At 38.3% G+C, this 22,894-nt stretch overlaps 1 protein-coding gene across 1 annotated transcript; it reads right to left on the reverse strand.

Moving 5' to 3' along the window:
- Positions 1–3,916: 3,916 nt before the first annotated feature.
- On the reverse strand, positions 3,917–5,252 carry dio3a (iodothyronine deiodinase 3a). The gene has a single exon (XM_072365341.1). It carries the CDS (start codon positions 5,166–5,168, stop codon positions 4,383–4,385), a length of 786 nt encoding a protein of 261 aa, XP_072221442.1. The 5' UTR covers positions 5,169–5,252; the 3' UTR covers positions 3,917–4,382.
- Positions 5,253–22,894: the final 17,642 nt, after the last annotated feature.

Consider the following 22,894-nt stretch of genomic DNA (forward strand, 5'->3'; position numbering starts at 1 on the left):
AGTTGAAAACATCTGCTTCATTATGAACCAGAAAACACAACAAAACAAGCCCAGAATTATTGAGCAGTTTCAAATCCTCTGTCGAGCAAGAAGAGGAAAACATTTTACTTTCAAATCTGCAGCAGTTAGTCTCCTTGGTTCCCAAATGCTGAGAGGTTATTTGCAATTTGAGAGGTTATGCATTATAGTATTAATTAAGAACTGTTACTGCTGCTGGTAGGACTGACCTTTTGTATCTCTCTGTGATACATTGTAGTTGAAGAAGCCTCACACTGATCACTCTTGTTTTTTCAGCAGAATGTTATGTAGAGGTTGGTCAGTATTGTGTTTAATGTTCATTAACTTGTGCAATATATATATATATTTTTACAAACAGGTCCATGGGCTCTGGAGCAACATCTTGGTGCAGACATTTAAGGGCCTAAGCATCCTTAAGTAGTACAGTCTGTTATGTCCTTGTGTTACACCTCCTGTCTGCTGTCCAGTCTGCTGTTCAGGTAGACTTCCAGGTAATTGTATTCCCCAATGAGTTCTTTCTCTTTTCCTGGAGACAGTGATTGGCTTACTACTGATGATCTCTAAATCCACAATTATCTCTTTTGTTTTGTCTGTGTTCAAGATTAGTTACCATGCCACAAAGCGATTGATTAGGTCCCTATACTTAGCCTCTTGTCCATACTGATACACCCAACAACAGAGTCATCTGAATATTTCTGAAGATTACAGGACTCAATGTATCAAACTGACAGTTTAGTTTTGCCATGAAGGCTTTCAACAACAAGAATACAGCTCATCCTTAGATTTCTTTACAGTTTGTTTCAGTCTTAACTGAGCTCTGAGTCTGATGTTGTGCAGCTCTATGGCTCCATGTAGTCACAGAGTGTGACCACAGGGTGTCATTCATCTAAAAGTGTAGTCAGGAGCTCAGCATGCAGTGATGCCATATCACTGTACTGGACATATTTCCCTTGATAATTGTGAGTTTTTGACATTTACAAACAACATTTCTAAAATCTAAATACTCAAAGACAACTGTGGCTGTGCCACATAATGGGCCATTTTCTACGGCAGTACTGCTCATTATTATTGCATTTGGGTGGCAATTTGCTTTATTTTGTCTTGCATCCATCCATTTTCTTCTGCTGTTTTCTTAGAAGACATCTCAAAAACGCCTACTGCGTAACTATGTATGTCTGACCTACAGAACCTGTCCTCTAAAAACAGTATTATCTGCTGTTAGCTGATTTTGATAAAGAGGAATAAAGAATAAAAAAGCTATACACAGCATGAAGGTTTTTTTGATCATTGAGCATAGACTGAATGCTGATTCCTATATTTTCTTGTGAAAATTCTGTAAACTTTCAGTTTCTTCTAGAAACTTTAATTCATAACAACACTGGCAGTTTGCAAATGTTGTCTGTATTACTGGAAAATGGACAAAGTATTACAAAGTGTTACAAATCTTTTTGGGGATTTTCAATATTCTGTGCCACAGAGGCTTAATTTTTACGAGTATAAAGAAGATTGTTTAGAGCATGGTTAAGTGTTAACATGCTGGTTTCACTGAAACCTTTTTGTGTGCAGAGGCCCCCGGCTCCCCACCACCAGACATTCATTTGTGGAGTTATGACCCAGGGGAGAGAGGGGCCCTCACCTTCAAAGCTGACCAGAGAAGCAGAAAAAAAAAAAAAAAAACACCTCGGCAGACCCATTCTGCTCCCTCCAAGTCATAAAACAAAACAGAACAGCACAAGTTAAATCTCTCCCCCCAGCCTGAGACCCTTAACCCTTTGTTCCTGCTGGCCTCTCTACAGACAGATGAGATTCAACATCCATGGAAAATCGCATATGGAAAGAATCCAGATTCAAAGGATTCCCGTTGGGGTTTCTATTCAGGGGTGCATATTGGAACAAGTTATATTTCATTTCGGCAGGTACCCCTCAGTCAGCTGTCTGCTTCACATAAATACTCTGTGTTTCTGTGTTAAATGTGTTCCAGATGAGCAGTAAAGTCAGGTCACTGTGAAACCCTTAAAGTAAGACCAGTAACATAGTCTTTGATAGAGCTTGATTTCTTTTCTGTAACTGAGTCATCAGATGCTTTCGGCTTGCAACCTCCTGAAATAAATTCATGATAGCCTTAAGCTATTGTGATCAGATCAACCAAGTTATTCTTTTTAATCTAACATCTCACAAATAAAACATGACCAAGAAATAAAAAAAAGTAATTTGTGTGCCACAGTCTGCTACTGTTATCCTGTTCAGATTTGTATTGTGAATCAATTAAATGTTAAATTCTAAGAAAGCTTCTGAGATCCCAAAGTCATCGATTGTATTGGTTCTTCCACTTCAAAATCCAAAATATTTAATTTAGAATAATACAAAACAGAGCAGCTGGGGCCACAGAATTGAGGAATTTTCTCTTTATAATAAATAAATCATAAAAACTGTACAGATGCTCTGGAAACCATAAGTATATTTACTCAACATAGAAACTTATTCTAATTTTGTAAAATTACCAAATTTTGTTTATAACACTCAGGTTGGGAATATAGCGCCAAAAAGCTGTTCCGACAAACAGAATTTTGGTAGATTTAGTTTTTCGAAACAGCTTTTGTTCTTTATGAGACTTTAGCATGGAAATTGGTCCCATTTCTAACACAAACACGTGTTCAAACAGAAATAAAGAGGAAACCGTTTTCCTGGCCTATAACAAAGCTGTCTCTCATTTTTGGTCAACCATATCACAACCAGAAATTTCAGACATGAGGTAATATTTATTGCTCACTGTGTCAAATTTGTTCCAAAGCAGTGATTCATGAGCACTATTTTCTGGTAAAACCAGCCACAATGTGCATCATTGTGTAGCACTATCTTTGAGCAAAAGCCTCCTGTGTTTTCCACAGTGACTACTGTCCCAGTTGTGTGAACACCTCCTTGCTGTTCTAGAGCTGATTATGAGTACTGGTGTTGTGAAAAAAATGCACAAATGTAGCTTGAAATCTTCAAACAAGTTGTTGCACCACATTAAGGTTGTGTCAGTGTTGATCTGTGGTTTCCTGAGCCACATGACCTCCTGTTGAGTCTTAATTGCATAGTATCTAAAGAATTTGAAGGAAATTCCTCAAGCCTCTGAAAAAAACAAATAGACTGATTTCCCAGGTAAATTGAAACAGTGATTTTTTATTTTTTGTATATCATGTATGTTTTCAGACTGGTTGAAGTTAACAAGAATTAGGTTTCGGTATGTAGATAAATTAGATTCCAAGAACTCTTCTATTTCCTTCCTTGCGGTGGCAATAGATGTGCTAGCCTTGCAGACATTTAGACCACTATAGGTAGATGTATGACTCATTGTAATAGGATAACTTGTGATTATCCTCATTTAATTGGAAGAGGTCAAAAGTTTTGGAAGGATCTAGTAAACTAAGTGTGGCTTCTTTGTGGCAGCATTAACCAAAACCCTACCACCATACACCATAAAGTTGTAGGAAGACTATAAAGGCATCTAATATTGCATACTGGCAGCAGACACAAATTTAGCACGAGGAAGGGGTAGTTGATTTTAGGGGATTGTTTTTGTGACAGTCAAATGACTCTTGCAATGCTGTTGCAAACAAAGACTTTTTTTCTTCCCATCTTGAATCAAATTGTCTTTAATTGTGAATAACCATGAATTTACCATAAAGAAGTCAACATGCAATATTAAAAGACATTTCTAAGTTATAATTGATTTTTCAGAATTTCTGCCCCTCGAAATCTGAGAGGTCAGTTGTGCTTTCTTGTGCAGGAAAATGGACCCTCATTCATTTCCCCATGACACCCAGTTATTGTAACAGCATGTTGCAGGCAACAGTAATGCAGCTTACGCGATTTACGTCGTTTGTTTACAAAAATAAAGGCTTACAATGAAGGATTAGGTCAAAGCATTTTATTGAATCAAAAATATATCCATAAAACCGAATGTTTGCAAAATATCAGCGCCACGCAGGGCTGAGGGAAGCAGATTCACTATGATCTCCAGTATAAAAAAAACATCAGTATCGGTTCTCTGGATTGTTGCCGTTTAAAAACCGAACTTCACAACTATACTGACGAGCAAAGTGATGCGCATCTCTCAACGTCCTGACAGATTGTAAGCGCAGTGACACAAGGAAAGGGAAAAACTGTGTAAACCGTGCGACAAAGTTCGAACAAACTAACATTTTGAGGACGAACATAAAGGGTATAATGCTGAAAAAATTACTTGAATTCAACCATATAAAAATAAATACACTTAAACCATCAATGACAGGGAAGAAATATATCTAAATGGACATAATACTGAAAAGTTGCAGCATTTATGTTTTCGTAATAGCAGCTCTAAGAACGTGAATTTGTATCTACACGTCAATCACCAGATTATTGGATTGTTCGAGCCTTTTTCTGTATTGGTCCAGCCAGTCTCTGAGCTCTGAGATCCGATACCCCTCAGGTCCCCTGCCGCCTTGGTAAACTACCTTTCCCTCCTGTAGTATGTAAAGTCGGTCAAAATAGGCTCCATACGCGGCGTTGGCTGAGTTCTCCATGCTGTCAACCACGACCAGGCAACCGGGCACCTCCATGTGCATCAGCTGCGCAGCGTGCAGCCGGTCCTCCAAACCCCGGTGTTTCGGGATCTGATATGGCGCGTCAGTGCTCCTCCAGCCGTCTGAGGGATGCGCTTCCTCGATGTACACAACCACAGAGTCTGCTATATCTGCGTTCTGCTGCACAACACCTTGGAAAGCCTTTAGACGCGCCATGAACGGTGGTCAGGTGCAGCTGCCAAAGTTGAGGATGAGCGGTCTCTTGTCCTTTGCGTAGTCGAGGATCCGGCTGCGCCGCTGGTCCGCCAGCTGGATAACTTCGGTGTTGGGAGCTTCTTGTCCGAGATGCGCTGCTTTTAGAAAGTCCAATTTATGTCCGTGCCAGACTGCCTTGAGGGACTCGAAGCTAAACAGTCGATTGGAGTCCGATATACATAGAGGGGGATCAATTGGATCGCCATCCTGTTCCTTCATCCTAAAGAAAACCCTTCTTCTTATGCATAAAAAGTCAAGCAGCCAAAACACAACAGCTGCCACCAAAAAACGGGGCAACAGGATCAAACAAACAATTGCATTTTTGATGGCTTTAATAGTATTCATGATCACTTATTATGGCAACCTGGGTGATCTTGCGCTCTGTTACGATCTTGTGGGCTGAAGTTTGCTTACTTGCAACTTCAACTCGTTTTATAGTACCGGCAGATTTGAATGAATCACACCCCGCCTCCAAACTGGGGCCAAGGCCTCACATGGTGGGAATTACCTTCTGTCATCTCTGCAGTTTAAGTCCCAAGGATGCAGGAAAGGGTATGCCATAGCAGAGCGTTATTTGGGAATAGTCTGTGCCGAAGCCGTTATATATAGAGACAGTAAAACATGTTTAACAGTCTTATAAAGTCGGAGTCAAGTAGGGCTGTGAATTATGGATAATTAATTCTGAGTAGAAAAAAAAGTACATTTTAGGAAATATTTTGAAAAAAAAATACAACCAGTGTGGTTGCACGTTAGATTAGGTCATTTTCTGAGAAATGAAAGTCAAGATCTGTATACAATATTTTTTCTTTTCTTTTTCATTTAAAAAAAAATTTCTTTCTTCGCTCATTTCATTTCCACACTAGAAAGATTGTTCTCCTCAGCCATGCCCTTTTTCTCAGTCACCTTTCAAAATTCCAGTTCACACTTGTGTGCTCATGGTAAACTTGATATATGCAAGTGATTCTGCAGCTGGTAGAACATCAACACCTCAGCAAGCTGGAGAAGTTTCTGGTATGTTTGTCGAACATAAAATCACCTTTCTCTAGTCAGAAATCCTACAGATTTTAACTTTTGAAAAGGTAGCAATGATGCTTTTAAATGTTTCCTGACAAGGTGTCTGAAAATTTGTAAAACTCTGAAGAAAGTGGGAAGCAGTAGCTGTGATTAGGCACTTGAAGTGCAGAAGGACACATTCTCTATAGTCGTAAACATAGTGCAGTGATTGAGCAAGAACATTTTATTCTTATTTTTTTCAAATATTTCTATTGTATTCCATTGGTCATTGTTATTTACATATGCAGGCCTGACTATCACCTAGAGGTAGCCTACATCGTGTTTATGTAACCCTTAATCGATCAGATGAGGTTGGAGGCAGTTTCTAATGTAAAATTTTCTGAGTTGCTTATAAGTCTTTTACAATTAGACAACATGAAAGAACTACAAACATGCACTGCTCAAATTAATCTTTTTTTTTTTCTTTGTCTATTTAACCAAGAATTCTGGCTTATTTTACTGCTTCGGGCTGTCAACAATTAACCTGGTTCATGTCAGGAGGTTGGAGGGGAAAACAAACGACTTGTTTCCCTGCTCTCAGACCAGTCGGTAGCAAATTAGTACCTTGTCGAGGGTCCACTCCTGGGAAGATTGACAACTGTCTTGAATGTTTCTATTTTCTCACTGTAGAATGATGGACTTCAATTAGTTTGAAGGTGTTCATAATAGCCTTCCCTGATTGATGGACAGTAACAACTGATTCTTTAAAATCATCGCTGGAGTCTTTTCTCCTTGACATTGTGTTAACACACACCTGAATGCTCCAAACCAAGCAAACTGCCAAGGCCTCTGCTTTCATAGAGGTGCCCACACTTGCCGATGATCAAGTGCATATTCATGTGCATTTGATTAGTAACACTGTTTCACACCCTCTTACCTCCCTCTGAAGGAACAAGAATGCACTTAGTTTTCATGCAATATTGAGAGCCGTGTCATTGAAAATGAGATAAACACATAGGTACTGACAATAAAAAACATGCCATAAAATGAATGATACATTAATGAAATAAATAGGAGTGAGAGGGTTCCAGGTTCAACTCCCGGCTGGGGGCTTTCTGTGTGGAGTCTGCATGTTCTCCCCATGTATGCGTGGGTTCTATCCGGTTACTCCAGCTTCCTCCCACTGTCCAAAAACATGTATGTTAGGTTAATTGATGACTCTAAAATTGTCCTTAGGAGTGAGCGTGTGTGTGGTTGTTTGTCTCATTTGTCTCTGTGTGGCCCTGTGATGGACTGGCGACCTGTCCAGGGTGTACCTGGGATAGACTCCACCGCCCCCGTGACCCCACCGACGGATTAAGCGGGTATAGAAAATGGATGGATGGATGGAAATTAAATCAATAGAATGTAACGTGAATAGGGCGTGATTGTTGCTGTGAGGTGTGTTCAGCTCCAATATATTTGAGCAAATTCAAACAAGAGACACCAATTACAAAATCACAAAATAAAAGTGTCATGAAATATTTATTAATTGAAGCACTTATTAATTGATTTGATTTTGGTTCACTGTACATTTTTTCCCAAATTTTTGTTAAACAAATATTGACGTACTGTACTACGTGTTGTGGTATTGTTCTTATATTTAACTTAACTCAAGACCTGATAAGGACCACTTCTTCCTTTCAATATGTCCTGATATGTGGCCTAAACCTTCGAATTGAAAGATGCTGAACAAATTATTTTCCCATTACTGTAGTTGGTGGTATGTAACATGAATAGGGCGCGATTGTTGCTGTGACATGTAAAGCGTTTTCAAGTTTTTTTTCCCCTCACAAGTTCATAGTAGGCTAAATTCAGACTAAATGCAATTCAGATTTATGTGCAATATGTAGTGCACATCGGATTGGATTTGTCTTCAGACATCACCAATCTATCTATATACTACAAAGATATACTTGCTGCAGGTTTCAATGCTTTTTTATAAGTTGTCTTGTACAAGTATATTTTTTCCAGTTTTAAATACAGGTGCCTTCCACCGGTGCCGGTAAAGAGTTCATTCAGGCATTTGTCCACATACTACTGGTGTCCATGTTGTCCTCCACAGTTCTCTCCCAGTAGCAGCATAGATTCAGCTTAGTACTACTGCCTTTGATTGGGATTTGATGTTGTTGTTGTGCGCTGCAAAATGACTGACCCAAAATGCATTTTGTTGTTACATCTCAGTGGCAGAGCATCCAGACTGAGACGTGTCAGCTGAAATCGGATTGAAATCACATTTAAAACCATCTCCAAAAGTATTTTGGGGTTTAAAATATTGGATTTAGTGTTCTGCTTACTTGTTTGTTTCCAGGCCAGATATTCTATTATGACTCTGAACATGCCAAAAACAGGATTTAGGCTTGCACTTGAAGGTTGGATACTGCCTGAGCTGTCACTTAGGGCCAAGAGTAGAAATAAAAAGGGCACAATTCAACAAATAAATAGTATCAAATAGCGTTTTTTAATTTACCACTGCTTACTATCTATTATGTGCAACGTATGTCTTTTATGTATGGTACCAAGTAAAATTTGTTATTTAAAAATGTTTTCAGATTGTCTTGATATCATATGAAGTCAGTTAGGTTTTCTGTTTGGCTTTAAACTATTTTTCTTTGAAATAGAAGCTATGTTTATCACATTCAATTAGGAAATCATCACATATGTTCTCTAAATAATGCATTACTGATTTAGAAAATACTTAAACACAGAAAATTTACCTGAATTCACAATGCAAAACAATTGAAATCTTAATAGTGAGTGAATCATGTTTCTAAAAAAAAACAGTGATTTCCATCCTCTTCGAAAAAGGCGTGACTGCACAGTATATGCACACATATATATATATATATTGTTATTTATGCTACAGTATTGGTGCATAAGAGGCACATATACTCTGATTATATTCATGTCTGTGCAGGGATTAAAATGATGGGTCGTGTCGAGACATGCGTTTTGGAGTGTGTTCTTCTCACTGGTCTCTGCAGTGTCTCAACATCTGGTCTTGCATATGATCCACTTTTGGTTCGATGCCTTTTTTTTTTATCTGGTGTGGTTATTCTACTAAAGCTTTCCAGGTCTGCTGCGCACATGGTATAATGGTTAAGTCCTAAGCTCCTGTTACAGTAAATCCATGTCATATTTGACCACAGGGTGTCCATAAACCAGACATGTAGAAGAGATGTCATCTGTCTGTAGGTCAAAGTCGTAATAATGACTCAGACAGCAGATGGGAGGGAATCAGATATGAAGTTGATATGCCCTTCTACAGTTCAACTCATCAGGCCACCCCAAATATACAGGTGAAAAGATACAGATAAACATACTTTTCATTATATAATCTTACAAGGACAAGTCATATATGTCAATCTTTTGCCCTTTGTTATTGAACAAAGCTTTTTTTTAAGGTGTTAACAGAGAGATATTTCTGTTTTTAAAGAACAAATTGGGTGTGCAGAGAGGTGATGGTGGAATTATGCACACAAACTTTCTCCAGGAGACACAGTTTTACCACAGAGGCGAAAGAAAACTCTCCAGGATACAGAATCTATCATAATGCAAACCACATGTGACATGAAAATATCTGTCCATGTCCAATCTGATCTCATAGAAGGGATTGATATATGCATTACCTCTTTCACCATGCATTACTTAAAATTATGTGCTAACTTTGCCAAAAGTAAGTAATTTACTTTATTTTGGGGAGAGGGGGCTTGAACCATTTCAGTCAAGAGATTGATTTGATTCCTGAAAGCAAGGGCTCTTGCAAATGTTTTCGTTGGCTTATTTTCTTTCCCTTTTTACTTAAGCTTACTTAAGCTTTGCTTTCAGTCTTCCTTCACCTTTGTTTTTGTAAAATAACTTTGAAGTTGAGTTTAGGCGCCACAAATATTTGGATGGATATAAGAAAACATACTGCAAATATGATTTGAGTAGCCTGTAATATTATTTCTTTTGTATTATGAGCAACTGAACTTCTTTTCCTGATTCTTGAAGATGTTTCACCTCTCATCTTAAATACTTCTTCAGTTCTAAACAAGCTGGTGGAGAGTATCAGCTTATATCTTGTAGAAAGGCACGGTCACTAACCCGACCAAAGTGTGGCCCATTTAGGTCATTTTCACCTGTGAGTTGTCTACCTGCCTGAACAAGCATGTCTTAGTCATAAGAATGTGTGATTGGTTGTGAATAAAAATAAAGAGGAATCAGCTGTCAGTGAATCAGCTAGTTCAAGGACATTTAAACATTTTTTATGTCATGAACTGAATATTTCAAGAAATAATGACAGATGTGCCTCACAGCAGGAAGGCCTCAGTTCCCACCTGGGGTCTTTCTGTGTTGAGTTTCCCTGAGCCTGTGTGGACTCTCTCCAGGTACTCTGGTTTTCCTCCATATTCCAAAAACATGCATGTTAGGGTAAATGTTGCTCTTAAATTGATTGTGGAGGGGGTTAGACTGGTTGTTATACTGGTTGTATAATTTGTCTCTGTGTTGTCCAGCATGTACCCGCCTCTTGCCCAATGGTAGCTGAGCAGGATGGAGTGTCTGTATATGGAAAGTGGATGAATGAAAGATAATGACAGATACTTAAAAGCATGTCTTGATGCAGCCTCTCAAATATAAGAATTTGTTAGAATCTTTATCCCTGTAGGTATATCAAGTTATTTTAAACTGACAAGCCAAACATCACTCAGTCCATTAATTTATGCTTAAATGTGTGTGCACAGTTGACTCTGATGCTACAGCATGAACATAATGTTTGGCTTTACACAAGATGAATGGGTACTTTTGCTAAAACTGTGTCTTCTCTGTTTTACCAGAACAAGTACTGCATGTGATGCCAGACTGCTTCTTTATTGTCGCAGCTCATTTAGACTGAGAAACAGAAACATGACTTCACCAGCTGACTCGTGGTTCCTCAATCTGGTGGTTTTTTGGTAGGCATTTTAACAAATCTGTTGTCTTTTGGTCCTTCAGTTCTTTCCTTCTAGGCATCCCACCCTCTTCCTCCCCACACTGAAATTGTATTAACACTCTATTATCTAACCCCTCTTTATTTTCTAACAGCAAGAAAACAGAAGTGTTTTGATGAGAAAGGCCGCCTGCTGTGCTTACATTTGCCTAAAGGAATCATTCATTTTGTTGTTGTGGCTGAAAACCAGAGATGTATTCTAACCTTCGAGCTTTTACCTCTTATAAACTTTGCTGGATTCTTGGCAGCAATTCGAGGTTCATCTGAGGACAATGCAGATCTGGGAAAACAGCCCTTTTTCTGGCACCTGCTTATTCAAATGGCAAGTTTCCAGAAACCACAACTGATGGAGTATCATAAAGACTAACCTATAAAATAGATTTATGATAAGTTTCAATACTGATTTCTTTCCTTTCAAGTCAATGATATCTGCTTCTTTGCACTGAGAAAAAAAAGGATAAAAATCTGACTCTTCCCCATGCTCTGCTTCACTTTCCACAACCCCATCTAAATCAAAGAGTTCTAGTTTTCCTGCTGAACATGAATGAACTGCTGTTGCCTCTCCTGTGGGCTGTTTGTATCGCAGCAACTGCAGAGCCAATGAGGAGTGGTCTAACTTGATATAAAATTCTGTTTCATCTTGCTGGTATCATCACTTATGAGATGATTCACAGAATTGTTTTAATTTTGGCCTTTCTTTTATCTGCAGTCCAACAAAAACCATCTTTGTGAAGCAGTTTAACTAAATCACATCACCGTTTCTAAGGACAATGACTCAGGACATTGTATTTCTCCCGATTTCATCAATTTTATCACTTTTATACTGACAGAATGAGAAAAACTGGACGTTTATGAAATTGTCATCTTCTGCGTGACGGTGAGGGTGTCCCCAATATAATACTGTCACTCCATTCAGGTGGTGGTTTTGATAGCAACGTGAGGTGCAGCTTTTTGGTTCAGGCATGTGTTTCAAGGATAGAAACTGCTAAAGTTAAGTTTGCCTGTCTTTGAATGGTGTGAAGCAAAACAACATCTTTCTGGGCCAAACCTGATGAAATTCCTTAGACCTGATATGCTGTAGGTTTTGTCAGAATCTGTGACAGAGGTCAGCTCTTTATGTTGTTCTTTATGTTGAATGATATGCGAATAGCACCATCTTAATGATCAACCTTGAAACCTTAAAGAAATATTTCTGCGTCAGCTCCAAAAGTGAATGGCTTTTCTGAGAACTCCAAGAATCTAAGGGCTCGTGTTTCACTAACTCTAGCAGCATGTGTCTGGCCATTTCCTCTCAAGAGCTTTCCATTGGGAGTTGCCCTGGCCAGACAATAAAAGCCAGTTAACGTATATGGGACTGGTTTAATACACTAACAGACTAGAAAAGAACCCAGGTGAGTCCGGTCATTTAATACTATGCTACAAAAGTAATTTCAAATCCACATACCGTTATTATTAATTAATTATGAAAAAATAAATTATTAAGTTTGTGTTTCTGTATTTGTCTCGCAATACCATACTACCTGTCAACCAAGCTACAATACTGCTAACAGAACTGAAACGTATCTCAATCTTGGCTTAACAGCAGAAAACTTTGTTTGAATCAGTGATTCCAACGGATAGGTATAATTTAGTACTGTTTAGGAAATATAAGTTGGCTACTGTGGTATAGCTAACAATGAAGACGAACTCGTTATCGAGATCTAAAATGGTTTGCAAAGAATCCCAGTCATCTGGAAAAAATTTTGCCATTTCGTGTTTCGAGATAATGTCTTTATTACATCTTTTTTTCCCCATTCATGACCACAGTGTCGGCAACCTTTTGTACTCTGGCTGACTTTTATCTCATAAATGAATGTGAGCTTTAAAAACAAAGGCTTAGCTGGGGGGTGTTGGGGTAACGGGTGGCTTGAACAAATTGGCTGTCACCTGGGAGGACAGAGTTTGACGACTTCGGGAAAGTGCTCTTCTCTTGTTTTCTTTTGATAAGTCCTGCCACAGGTATTTTCTCCCTTTTTTTAAACTTTTCTTTGATAAAGTTTACTGAGCAGCTTGGGGACATGAGAAAGAAGCAGAACCCAATTGGTTCATGGCCTGTGTGCTAATGAAGATTAAAAGAAAATCTGTGTTTAGCTGAGGGGGCGGAACTCGTCAGGCAGAAATCCAGGAAACTGATATTTTTGTGTATATATTATTATCGGATCAGATTTATGTAAGCCATGATGTTTTCCTTATCTTAACCAGCTTATTTGTCATGTGTAAAACAGTCACACAACAGCAAGTGCAAGCACAAGGAAACACAGACTGAAAGTAAAGCAACATTTTAAAGTAAAGTTTCTTGAAGGCATTAGTGGTCAAGACGGGACTTGATCTTGACTTTTCCACATGGCAGTTAGATTTGTTCCTCCTAGTAAATGTGATGCAACAGTCAGTATACGACAAATTCTAGAAATACTGAGGTACTGTGTTTTTTTGTTTGCTGTAACATGAATAAATTGTGAAATAGAATATGTATACATGACTATCATGTTTCACTGTGAAAATGGGTTGGAAAAAAAAATTCTTACACATGTAATGTCATGTAGAATGTCATGATTCCAAGGAGAGTAAATGGATCATTTCTAATTGACATGTGTATATTCTAACTTTGATTTCAACCCCTTTTTCTTTTAATCTAAAGTGTGGTTCAGTTACTTTTCAATGAATTCACCAAAACTCAGAAAAACATAGATATCCTGTCTAAAAACATAGACATTCTATTTTTTTTTCTGGCAAGCAAGCATTTCATGTTGTCTTTGCCCTCATTTGCACTCTCCAATTAATGATAATGGTGAGCGTGTCCCAGGGTGTCCTCATGTGGCTTCTTTCACTGTTGCCCGTTTGAGCTTAGCGAGTTTCCGTCTGTATACTCATTGATGCCAGTCCTCGGGACAGATGGTGGCATGGCTGGGTAAGTGAGGAAAACCTTTGACATGCACTCCCTCTCTGTCATTCTCTCCGTCTGACACCATCTGAATCTTGTACGGCTACTGTAAACATTTAATCTATTCAGAGTCTGTGAACTGTAGTTCTGAAAGCACAATGATTGGAGCTGGGGCAAACAGTCTGGATTTGTGTAATATTCTGTTCAGCTGCATTGAGGTTTATGTGCAAACTTCTTTTCATGAAAACTGTGATAACACCCCACCAACTACAAATAAGGCGTGTTAAACAGAACCGAAAAAACTATGTTTAATTTTTGATTTGTCCGGAGATTAAAAAAAGGTTGATATGACGTTTTTGTGTTTACTAAAAAACAAAAAATTCTAGGAGAGGAATCAAAGCACTGCTGTCCTCGTTATGTTATTGTGTACGCTCTAGTGTTTAATAGGATGTGTTTGCTACCCAGAGTTGTCTCTGCAGGACACAGTTAAAGCGGTGGGACACACATCAGCTGGCAGCATTTGTGATGCTGGACAGGAAGGTGAAGTAAAACCCTAACGACTGGGATCATGAGGTGAACTAAGGGCAGAGAAGGTTTACAAAATGAGAGACCGACAGCATAAACTAGGATCCTCTTTATTACAGGATTATTAGATCAGTAATGATTTAGCAATTATAGTTGTACGAAAATACAACCCAGAAAATGTTTATATTTAGTTAAGGGATTTTTATTTTGGTCTCACGTTTTGCTTATTCTTAAATTGACATGATTTTTGTAATTTTATTAATAATGATGATCATTAATTATGTTACTAATTGAATTGTTCATTAAAAGTATCCACATTCAGATATTTCTGCTAAATATAATATTTCATAATAAAGTTTTACAAAATTTACAATCTTACGTTCTCTACATGTAAAAAATTTTTTTTATTCTTCTGAACTTTCTTAACTCTTGTATTATGTTGAAAAAAAATTACATTGATTATGTTGCGGGTCATTTTGATCTGGACTGAGTAAATACACTCAAATGGTAAAAAAAAAAAAAAAAAACAGGTTAAACCAATAACAACTTTATTTTAGATTATATAAACATTTAGAAAAGAGACATACAATATATTTTAATTCCAACGCCATATTTTAAGAACTATTTTGTTATTTTGAGGAATGCAGACGTCTGCCCTGCATCTTCAGAATTTCCCTGGGAAGTTCTGGCTTATTTTGTCTGACTGTTCCCAATATAGTCAGCTTTCTCTTCTGAAGTTAATCTCCAAGGTGGTAGGATGTAAAGAAGTTGTCACATGAGGTTATGAGCTTGCAGCTCTTCACTCATCTGCAGCACCACACGCATCCCCTGATTCTTCTCAGTTGCTCCTCCAGGTAGCTTTCCAGTGTATACTTGCATATTCCATGCATAGCTAGATTTTGCATCACAGGCAGCTCATTTTTGATGCCGTACTTAGCAGGCTTGTTGGGCATGTACTGTCGGAAAGGACAGCGCCGCCTGAATGGAACAAGGCACTCATCTACATTAACATGGGGATCAAGATGAAGAGCTGAAATGCTTGAATATCATCAACTTGTGTAACAGTAAATATTGTAGGACCATGTGTCATTTTGATGAAATTGGAAGATGATAGTCTGCCTCGGCTTTGGTGTGGTGATGTTGACCATTTTATTATACCATCTTTAGATGCCCATGTCCCCTCTGTGGAGGATGATTGCTGCATTCCGTGGTTTTCATCTGATGGAGAGACAATGGCAGACTCGTGCTCTGAATTCTCCTCATCGTAGGAAAATTGACAATCTGGCTCATCAATAACATTGTCCTCAGTCTCTGACATATCCTCTGTCTCTGAAATCTCTTCCAAGTTCAAAATCTGTGATAAAGATTTTACCTGTCTGAGGTAATCAAAATACAAATAATTGGGCAATCAAACTAAAGTACATCAAAGAGACTACTTACCCACGTTAAAATGTCTTGGTCAAAATGACCCGCAACATCATCTTTGTATACAAACTCTGCACAGACATTCTACTACACATGAAAGTGTCCAGATTTTACACACCAGCTCATGACCTTAGATGAGGAAAAGTCACAAAATTTCATGAAGAAAAAGAAAGGATAACCAGTACTTTGGTTAACACAAAAACTGAAATGGGTCAAATTGACCCTTAACATAATACAAGGGTTAATGTGTGCAAAACAGTATCTAAACCTTGAATTTCCAGTGCATGAGATTCAGAAGGATCGTTTGGAAACTATATTTTTCATGACTGTAGAATCTTATCTTAAAAGGCAAATCATATTTTTATTACCTTGAATAAAGCCATTTACGAGAGATTGAGACACATCTACTCATTGTCATGAATGCTCAAAACAAACTCTCGCCGGGTGTCTATTCACAAGCAAAGCAATTGAGAAAAAAAGTTTAGTTGATAAAAAAAAAGTTTCTTTGTAGAGAACAATTCGTACACAATGCAATTCAAAGTGCTTTACGGCTACATAACATCACAAGAAGGCAAATAAAATCATTCCAAAAACATAAAAAATAATCATTAATTAATCAAATTAAAAGCAAAGAGTGGAGATAAAATACTTTCAGTTGTCATATGCACAGCTAAATAGAACTGTTTTCAGCCTGGATTTAAACATTGTCAGAGTTGAGGCCTGTCTCACGTCTTCTGGAAGACTTTTCCAGATTTTAGGAGCATGAAACTGAAACACAGCCTCACCTTGTTTAGTCCTGACTCTGGGCAGGCAGGAGATCCCTCCCTGAGGTTCATATGGAATTGGTTAATATGGCTCTAACATGTCAGGGATGTACTTTGGCGCTAGACCATGAAGAGACTTGTACACGAGCAGAGCTGTTTTAAAGTCTATTCTCCGAGCGACAGGAAGCCGGTGCAGAGACCTGAGCACTGGACTAATGTGGTCGTATTTCCTGGTTCTAGTCAGGACTCGAGCAGCAGCATTCTGGGTGTACTGCAGCTGTCTTACAGCCCATGTAGAGAGCCCAGTGAGCAGGCCGTTACAGTAGTCTAACCTGCTGGAGATAAACGTATGGATAATTCTTTCTAAGTCTGGTTTAGACAGTATTCCTTTGACTCTGGCAATGTTTTTTAGATGGTAAAAAGCTGCTGATGTTATTGATTTAAGGTGGCTCTTAAAGTTCAGGTCTGAGTCCAATATTACCCCTCAATTTCTAACTTGATTATTAGGTTTCAGAGAGAGAGAGTCTCAAGGTGACTGATGACACTTTCTCTTTGTTAAAACTGTTTTGCATCCACGCACTGATCTGTTCGATGCAGTGACATAATGTATGTACAATGTATCCACCCCACCCCCCCACCCCCATTAGTGTAGCTTGCATAGAACATCTGGATCGTTCCTGTAGTGGCTCCAACGTGTTCATTTGAATATAAGCTGCCAGAAGATAATAATATGTTTTTAGCTTGCAATTAACAGGGCTTGTTATAACATGACTGCGCGTTAGCAGTGACTGAGTAAATTTGTTTGAAATATTTGTCAAGTGAAATGACAGTTGCAAACGTGGACTTTTCCATTAGATTTCATTTTAACAGTGATTAAGGACCCAATGCAAACTGGGAGGAATGATGGAGTTAAGCTGCATTTGAACTGTCAGATTGAAGGTGTTTAATTCTAATTTAATAATCTTCAGTGAGGAATGCAAGAAATTATTTCCTCCAGATATTTCAGAAGATTTAGTGATATTCATAAAAAGTCTGTATAGAATAAAACCATACCAATTCTCCAGTTATAGAGTGTTGTCGTACACTGCTTCATTTACCATGATCTACAGTTCCTCCATTGCTTTCTTTACCATTCCTTTCTCTTCCATCTGTCTCTTTCCTCATATCGCTCTCTCTCACCAATCTGCAACACACCTCCTCTCTTCACTGCAAACCTCCTCTCCTCTTCATTACGGCCTTGGCTTTGCAGGACCCCCGATAAATCCTGGCATCACTTTCCCTTTTCAAAAGAATTAAACTGCGGTACTGGTCTGTGCCATCAGTTTGCTCTGCTCTCTTTTTCATCTGCCTGGACATTCTAAGTCAAGAGATGCGAAATTCTGCAGCAGCTCCTACATAAATCAGTCTCAGCCACCCAAGCAGGAATGTGTGCTGGAGAGTTAGTGGCCCAATCTTTGAGAGCAATGAATATTTGGCTTTCGTACGCTTATTTTTCTGAGGGTAGTGTGAGTTGTAATCAGAAGTATGGGATTCATGTAGATTTTAAAGTGGGATTAGATAGATGCGACCAGCAATAACCTTTTGACATTGCTCTGTAGTTCCTCATACGCAAAAGCTATCACCCAATTCCACTCGTTATTGACCTATTAGGCCCAGGTCTTAGCAGTGCCTCTTCAAAGTAAAGTGGCTTATGATGATGTGGTGACACTTGGCTAAAATAATGGGTTTTCTCTGTGTTACTTTGTTGAATATGAATTCAAAGCATAATCTTAACAATTGACTGTATAAATGATGGACAAAGCAAACCGCTGTAAAACATTACTGGCTAGATTCAAGCTTGTTGGCGAGTAAGTGGTTCAAGGGAATAATCAGAGATTAATTCCCTCTAATTAGTAAACTGCCAGACCTCGTGAAAATAATGACAATTTGATGGATGTAGAGAACCATTGTCCAATCAGCTTTTAAGAATCTCTCTACAACTCTACCTTCTTGTTCAAATATACGGTCCCTTCTGAAAGGAGTCAGTATTGTAATGCAGATGGTGAAAAACACCAAAATGACAATGAGATTATCCTTAACCAAATATTTCAAGTACTAGTCCACCCTAAATGTACAACTGTGTATCAAAACCTAACCATTCAACAAACACCGAAATAGCGAAATAGCGAAATAGCGAAAAATTTAATTTTCTGATTATTTTTAAGAACCGTGCACTGAATAGGGGAATTTATCTATCCAACATAACTTCACACTATAAGTCGGGTGGAATAAAAGTCTTGAAACTTGAGTTTCAGACTGGAAAAAGAAGTTATCAATGTCCTCAGCCTCCCACACACAACTGAGAAACTTTTTGTTCAATTCATCATATCCTGACAGTTTGGTTACATAAGGAGTCCACTTTAAATTTGTGATTCCATATTTAATGTGATTGTGGGGGTGGTGAGAGGTTTTTCAAGGACTAAACACCTACCTACTTACCACCCAATGTGTGCGAGCTGTCTGGAAGAAAAAAAGACCATAAGGAAAGATGATAACTCAGAAGTCTGTATTACAGACCACATAATAATTTAGGCTTATTGAAATTATATTCAGGGACATTTAAACACAGCTCTTATATCAACATTTTTTTTTGTGTGTGGGGAAGAGTTCAGTTTTAGTTCAGTTTAGTGACATTAACAATTAATTGTAGGAAACTGTAGTTTTTATTATCTGAATTTGTTTAAAAAAATATTTTCTTTGAGAGGACTTGCATGGGATATGTGGATAGTATCAGAAAGCTGCTATTAGTAAAGTAGTGGGAAATAAATCATGTATATTTTGAGCACATGCAATTTTAGTTTGGAGTCCGCAGAAATTTGTGAAAGTTAATGTCCTGTGCATTTCTGCGAACAGATTATTACAGTTTTTTTGTATCAGTGTCTCAATCATAGAATTATATTCCATCATTTCAAAACATATCTATTATACGTACAATATTTTTCTTACTGTTTAATGAGGAAAAATTTACAGATTTGAACTGGGTGCCCTGCCAGTGTGATTTAATGCAATCCAGATTTTTTTTTAACTATATAAGTAGATAGATCATAAGCTATATGACATCAAATACCTTATTTTTCTGAACATTCTGCAGATGGATGAAAGTTCAGGTGAGTTTTGGTAGGCATAACTGATAGATAGAAATAGGCTAATGAGTAAATATCAAAACCCAGATGTATTCATATTACTTGTAGATTTCACTATGCGATGATATAGTTGGGTTGTCAGATCTCTGAGAATGGAATACTACAGCACAGGCACGTGTCAAACTGTTTACATTTTCTCCTGATTTGTTGGTCTGAAAAAATACCAATATAACACCAGAATGTTCTGAAGATGTTGAACTGTATGTCATATATTTACTGCAAAGACCATACATTACAAGAGTGTAGAAGAATCAGTGTTGACTTTCTTGTATTCCATTTGAATCAAAAGAGAACCACGGCCTGCTGCTGGTCTCCCAAATGGTCAGGGAAAACAACATTACATAGATACAGATGCAAACAACTGTGGAGTCTATGGGTGAGCTCTGTTTCTGGTATAGTGAATGTCGCCATGCACTGGCAGTGAAGTCAACAGCTCAGAATATGTTCACAACCCATTAGATGATGACAGTGTCTGTTGATGCTTTCCGGCCTCTGGCTACACACAGCGTTACAGCTCTGAGCCATGAGCCAAACACAAGAGCTCCAGAACATGCTCCTCTCAGTATTAACACCACCTTTTTCGGTACTGACAGTTAAAAGGATTCCTTATTTTTGCAGTCTCACAGGCAAGCTTGGATTAGTTAGCAACAGTACCAAACTCCAGATTTATGATCGCCACTGTTCCACTAAGAACTGTTCCAATAAGAACACTCAGACAAGTTCCATAATACTTGGAAACATCACTGCAGCACACTGTCAGATTAAATGATACAGCCAGTGGGATTTTTGAAGGAGTTTGAAATGATTTAAAATGTTATGACAACCTGCTGTATTAGCACCTGCCTAAAGGACCAAAATATATTAGTCTAGATCAGACTGCGTGATACATTCAGTAGTCAGTATGTCATCAAATCCAATGAGTGATCAATCAACCAGTCTTGGACATTCCAGATGCGGCTTTATTATTATTATTATTTTATTTGCCAATTTCTGTTTCTTGGACTAACACCTTTACATCACTAAAATTGCTGTTCTCACTAACCCTGATGAAGATCTCAGATGGTGCCATCACCATCACTGTCATTAATAGCATTTGAATCAGTTTGACTCAACTTCCCAGCTGTACCTATGGCCTTTCACTCTTTCATGGATCAGAGAGGATGCTTTACTGTTGTACTATGAAGCTGTGGGTTAACATCGGTATCATCTTTCTTGTTTTGAAATTAGTTCAGCCATTTTGTTAAGATGCAGACGCAGCAACAGTATAGCTATGCAAACACGCAAAAGTCAGAGGGATTAACCGATGTGACGCAATGCAGTATTTCTGGCTTCCGTGCGCCTTCTGTTGCCCTGGTTGCCACAGAAATAAAGCCCCTCCTTTTTTTTTTATGCCATCACTGTACTTTTCATTAGAAGTGAGACGACTTGATAGCTTTGTCTATTGTTTATAGATAGGTGTGTTTCTGTATCCGTGTGTGTGGGTAAATTTACATCTGCAATGATTGTATCCTGGGGCATCTCTTTCTGCAAATCTGTTTCACCTTCCTCTGCTCTGAATTCCAATGGCATTATATATATATATATATATATATATATATATATACATATATAAATCTGATATGAGTCTAACCCGACACTTTCACATTTCAGATCTTACTTGCCAACATGCTGTGAGCAGGCGGGTGGCAGTGGAGCAAAGCGATCCAATGCTGAGCACAGAGGAAGAGAGGAGAGAGAATGAGAGAGGCTCCACAGCAGTGGGACTTAGCTGTGTATTTGCTGTTCAGTCCTCCCAAAGTTCAGATGAGGACAGGCTTGAACACTTGCTGCCTAGAGATTAGCCACAGTTTCTTTGCCACAATCTTTTTTGAGAAGTAGTAGACAGGAGAAAATTGTGAATTTTGACCTTATAAATGCATCCTATATCTCACATTTTTTCATTTTTGAACTGATTTCAACACGATGAGTATGCGAGGATATAAGAGGGACCTTTGAGGCACATCAAGGGTCAACACACAGGATGACACATGTAGTTACACATCAGAGCAAACTAAAGAGAGAGAAGACATTCATCAGAGACAAAGAAGGTTCTCCGTGGTAATTCAGTTGACACATAAATGGCTATGAGGCTATAGGCCCAGGGGAAGGATGGCCTGAATTATAATAAGCATAATGAGAAGCAGAACGTATGTGGAGGGTACGTGCTCAGCATGTGTGAGTGCCGGCATATTTTTTAACCGGTCTCTTTCTTCAAAATAACATCTCATTTATTTATGCACTTATCAGAGACAATCACAAAATATTTTAATTAATGTCCACCTAAATATTGAAGGCTGATACAAATTGACATAGAGAGTTGCCCTTTTGCGTTCCAGGCTATGTTTTCTTTTCCTTTACTGCACACTATTCCCCAAGGTTTCCATAAACTATGCAGTGAGGGCCTCTTTCTATTGCCTACAGTGTGAACCTCTCTAGGAATCTTGCAGGCTGTTAACCTAAAACAGCTTTTCTTATCCAATAAAAAAAGAAGTAAAATAGAAGAACTTTTGAATGTCAGTCCAACAGTTTTCTCTTAAAATAACCACCAAAATGCTCCGCGTGAATGAGAGACCACGGCTGATTTTTACATTAACCATTTTCCTTCAAAAAAGGGCACCGATTTGTGCTGTGAGTTCACCAAACAATAAGAGTGCCAGATGAATGCAGCTGCAACAACTTGAGTGCATGTGTTGGTAAAGCTTTCCAGTGCGGGTTAGGTGTTGTCAAATGAGAGTGAGCACAAATAAAGATGGATATGCAAATTTGATTGCTGCAGCCAGAGTGAGTCAATAGAAGACTTAACAAAGACTTCCATTAAAACCTGATGGGCTCAAGCTGAATGGGCATCTCTCTTTTGTGTTTAAGATTCTTACATATGATGTGTAATTGGTCTGTCTTAAGTCCTTTGTGAATTAACAATAAGTTTAAAACAAAGGTCTACTGATGACTAATGTCTGGGGAAAAGGTTTGCAGGAAAACTGAGGTTTTCTTGAAAGGAGCATGCCTTTCTGATTTGCTGTTGAGTCAGTCATGTCTCAGTTTACTCTATATAGGCATTTCCAGTACAGGCTTTGGACTAGTCAAGATACGCTTACTGGAAGAATCCAAGAGTGGTTACACATCACAGTCAAGTCATGTGTGCTGCAGTTCAACTCACAAAATGATAATCGTGTGAAACCAAAGTTACCATTTTGTATTTTCTACACACGGTAGAC

Source organism: Leuresthes tenuis, unplaced genomic scaffold (genome assembly GCF_036924035.1).
Source record: "Leuresthes tenuis unplaced genomic scaffold, fLeuTen1.0.hap1 SCAF_15, whole genome shotgun sequence".
In the NCBI taxonomy this organism is placed as follows: Eukaryota; Metazoa; Chordata; class Actinopteri; order Atheriniformes; family Atherinopsidae; genus Leuresthes; species Leuresthes tenuis.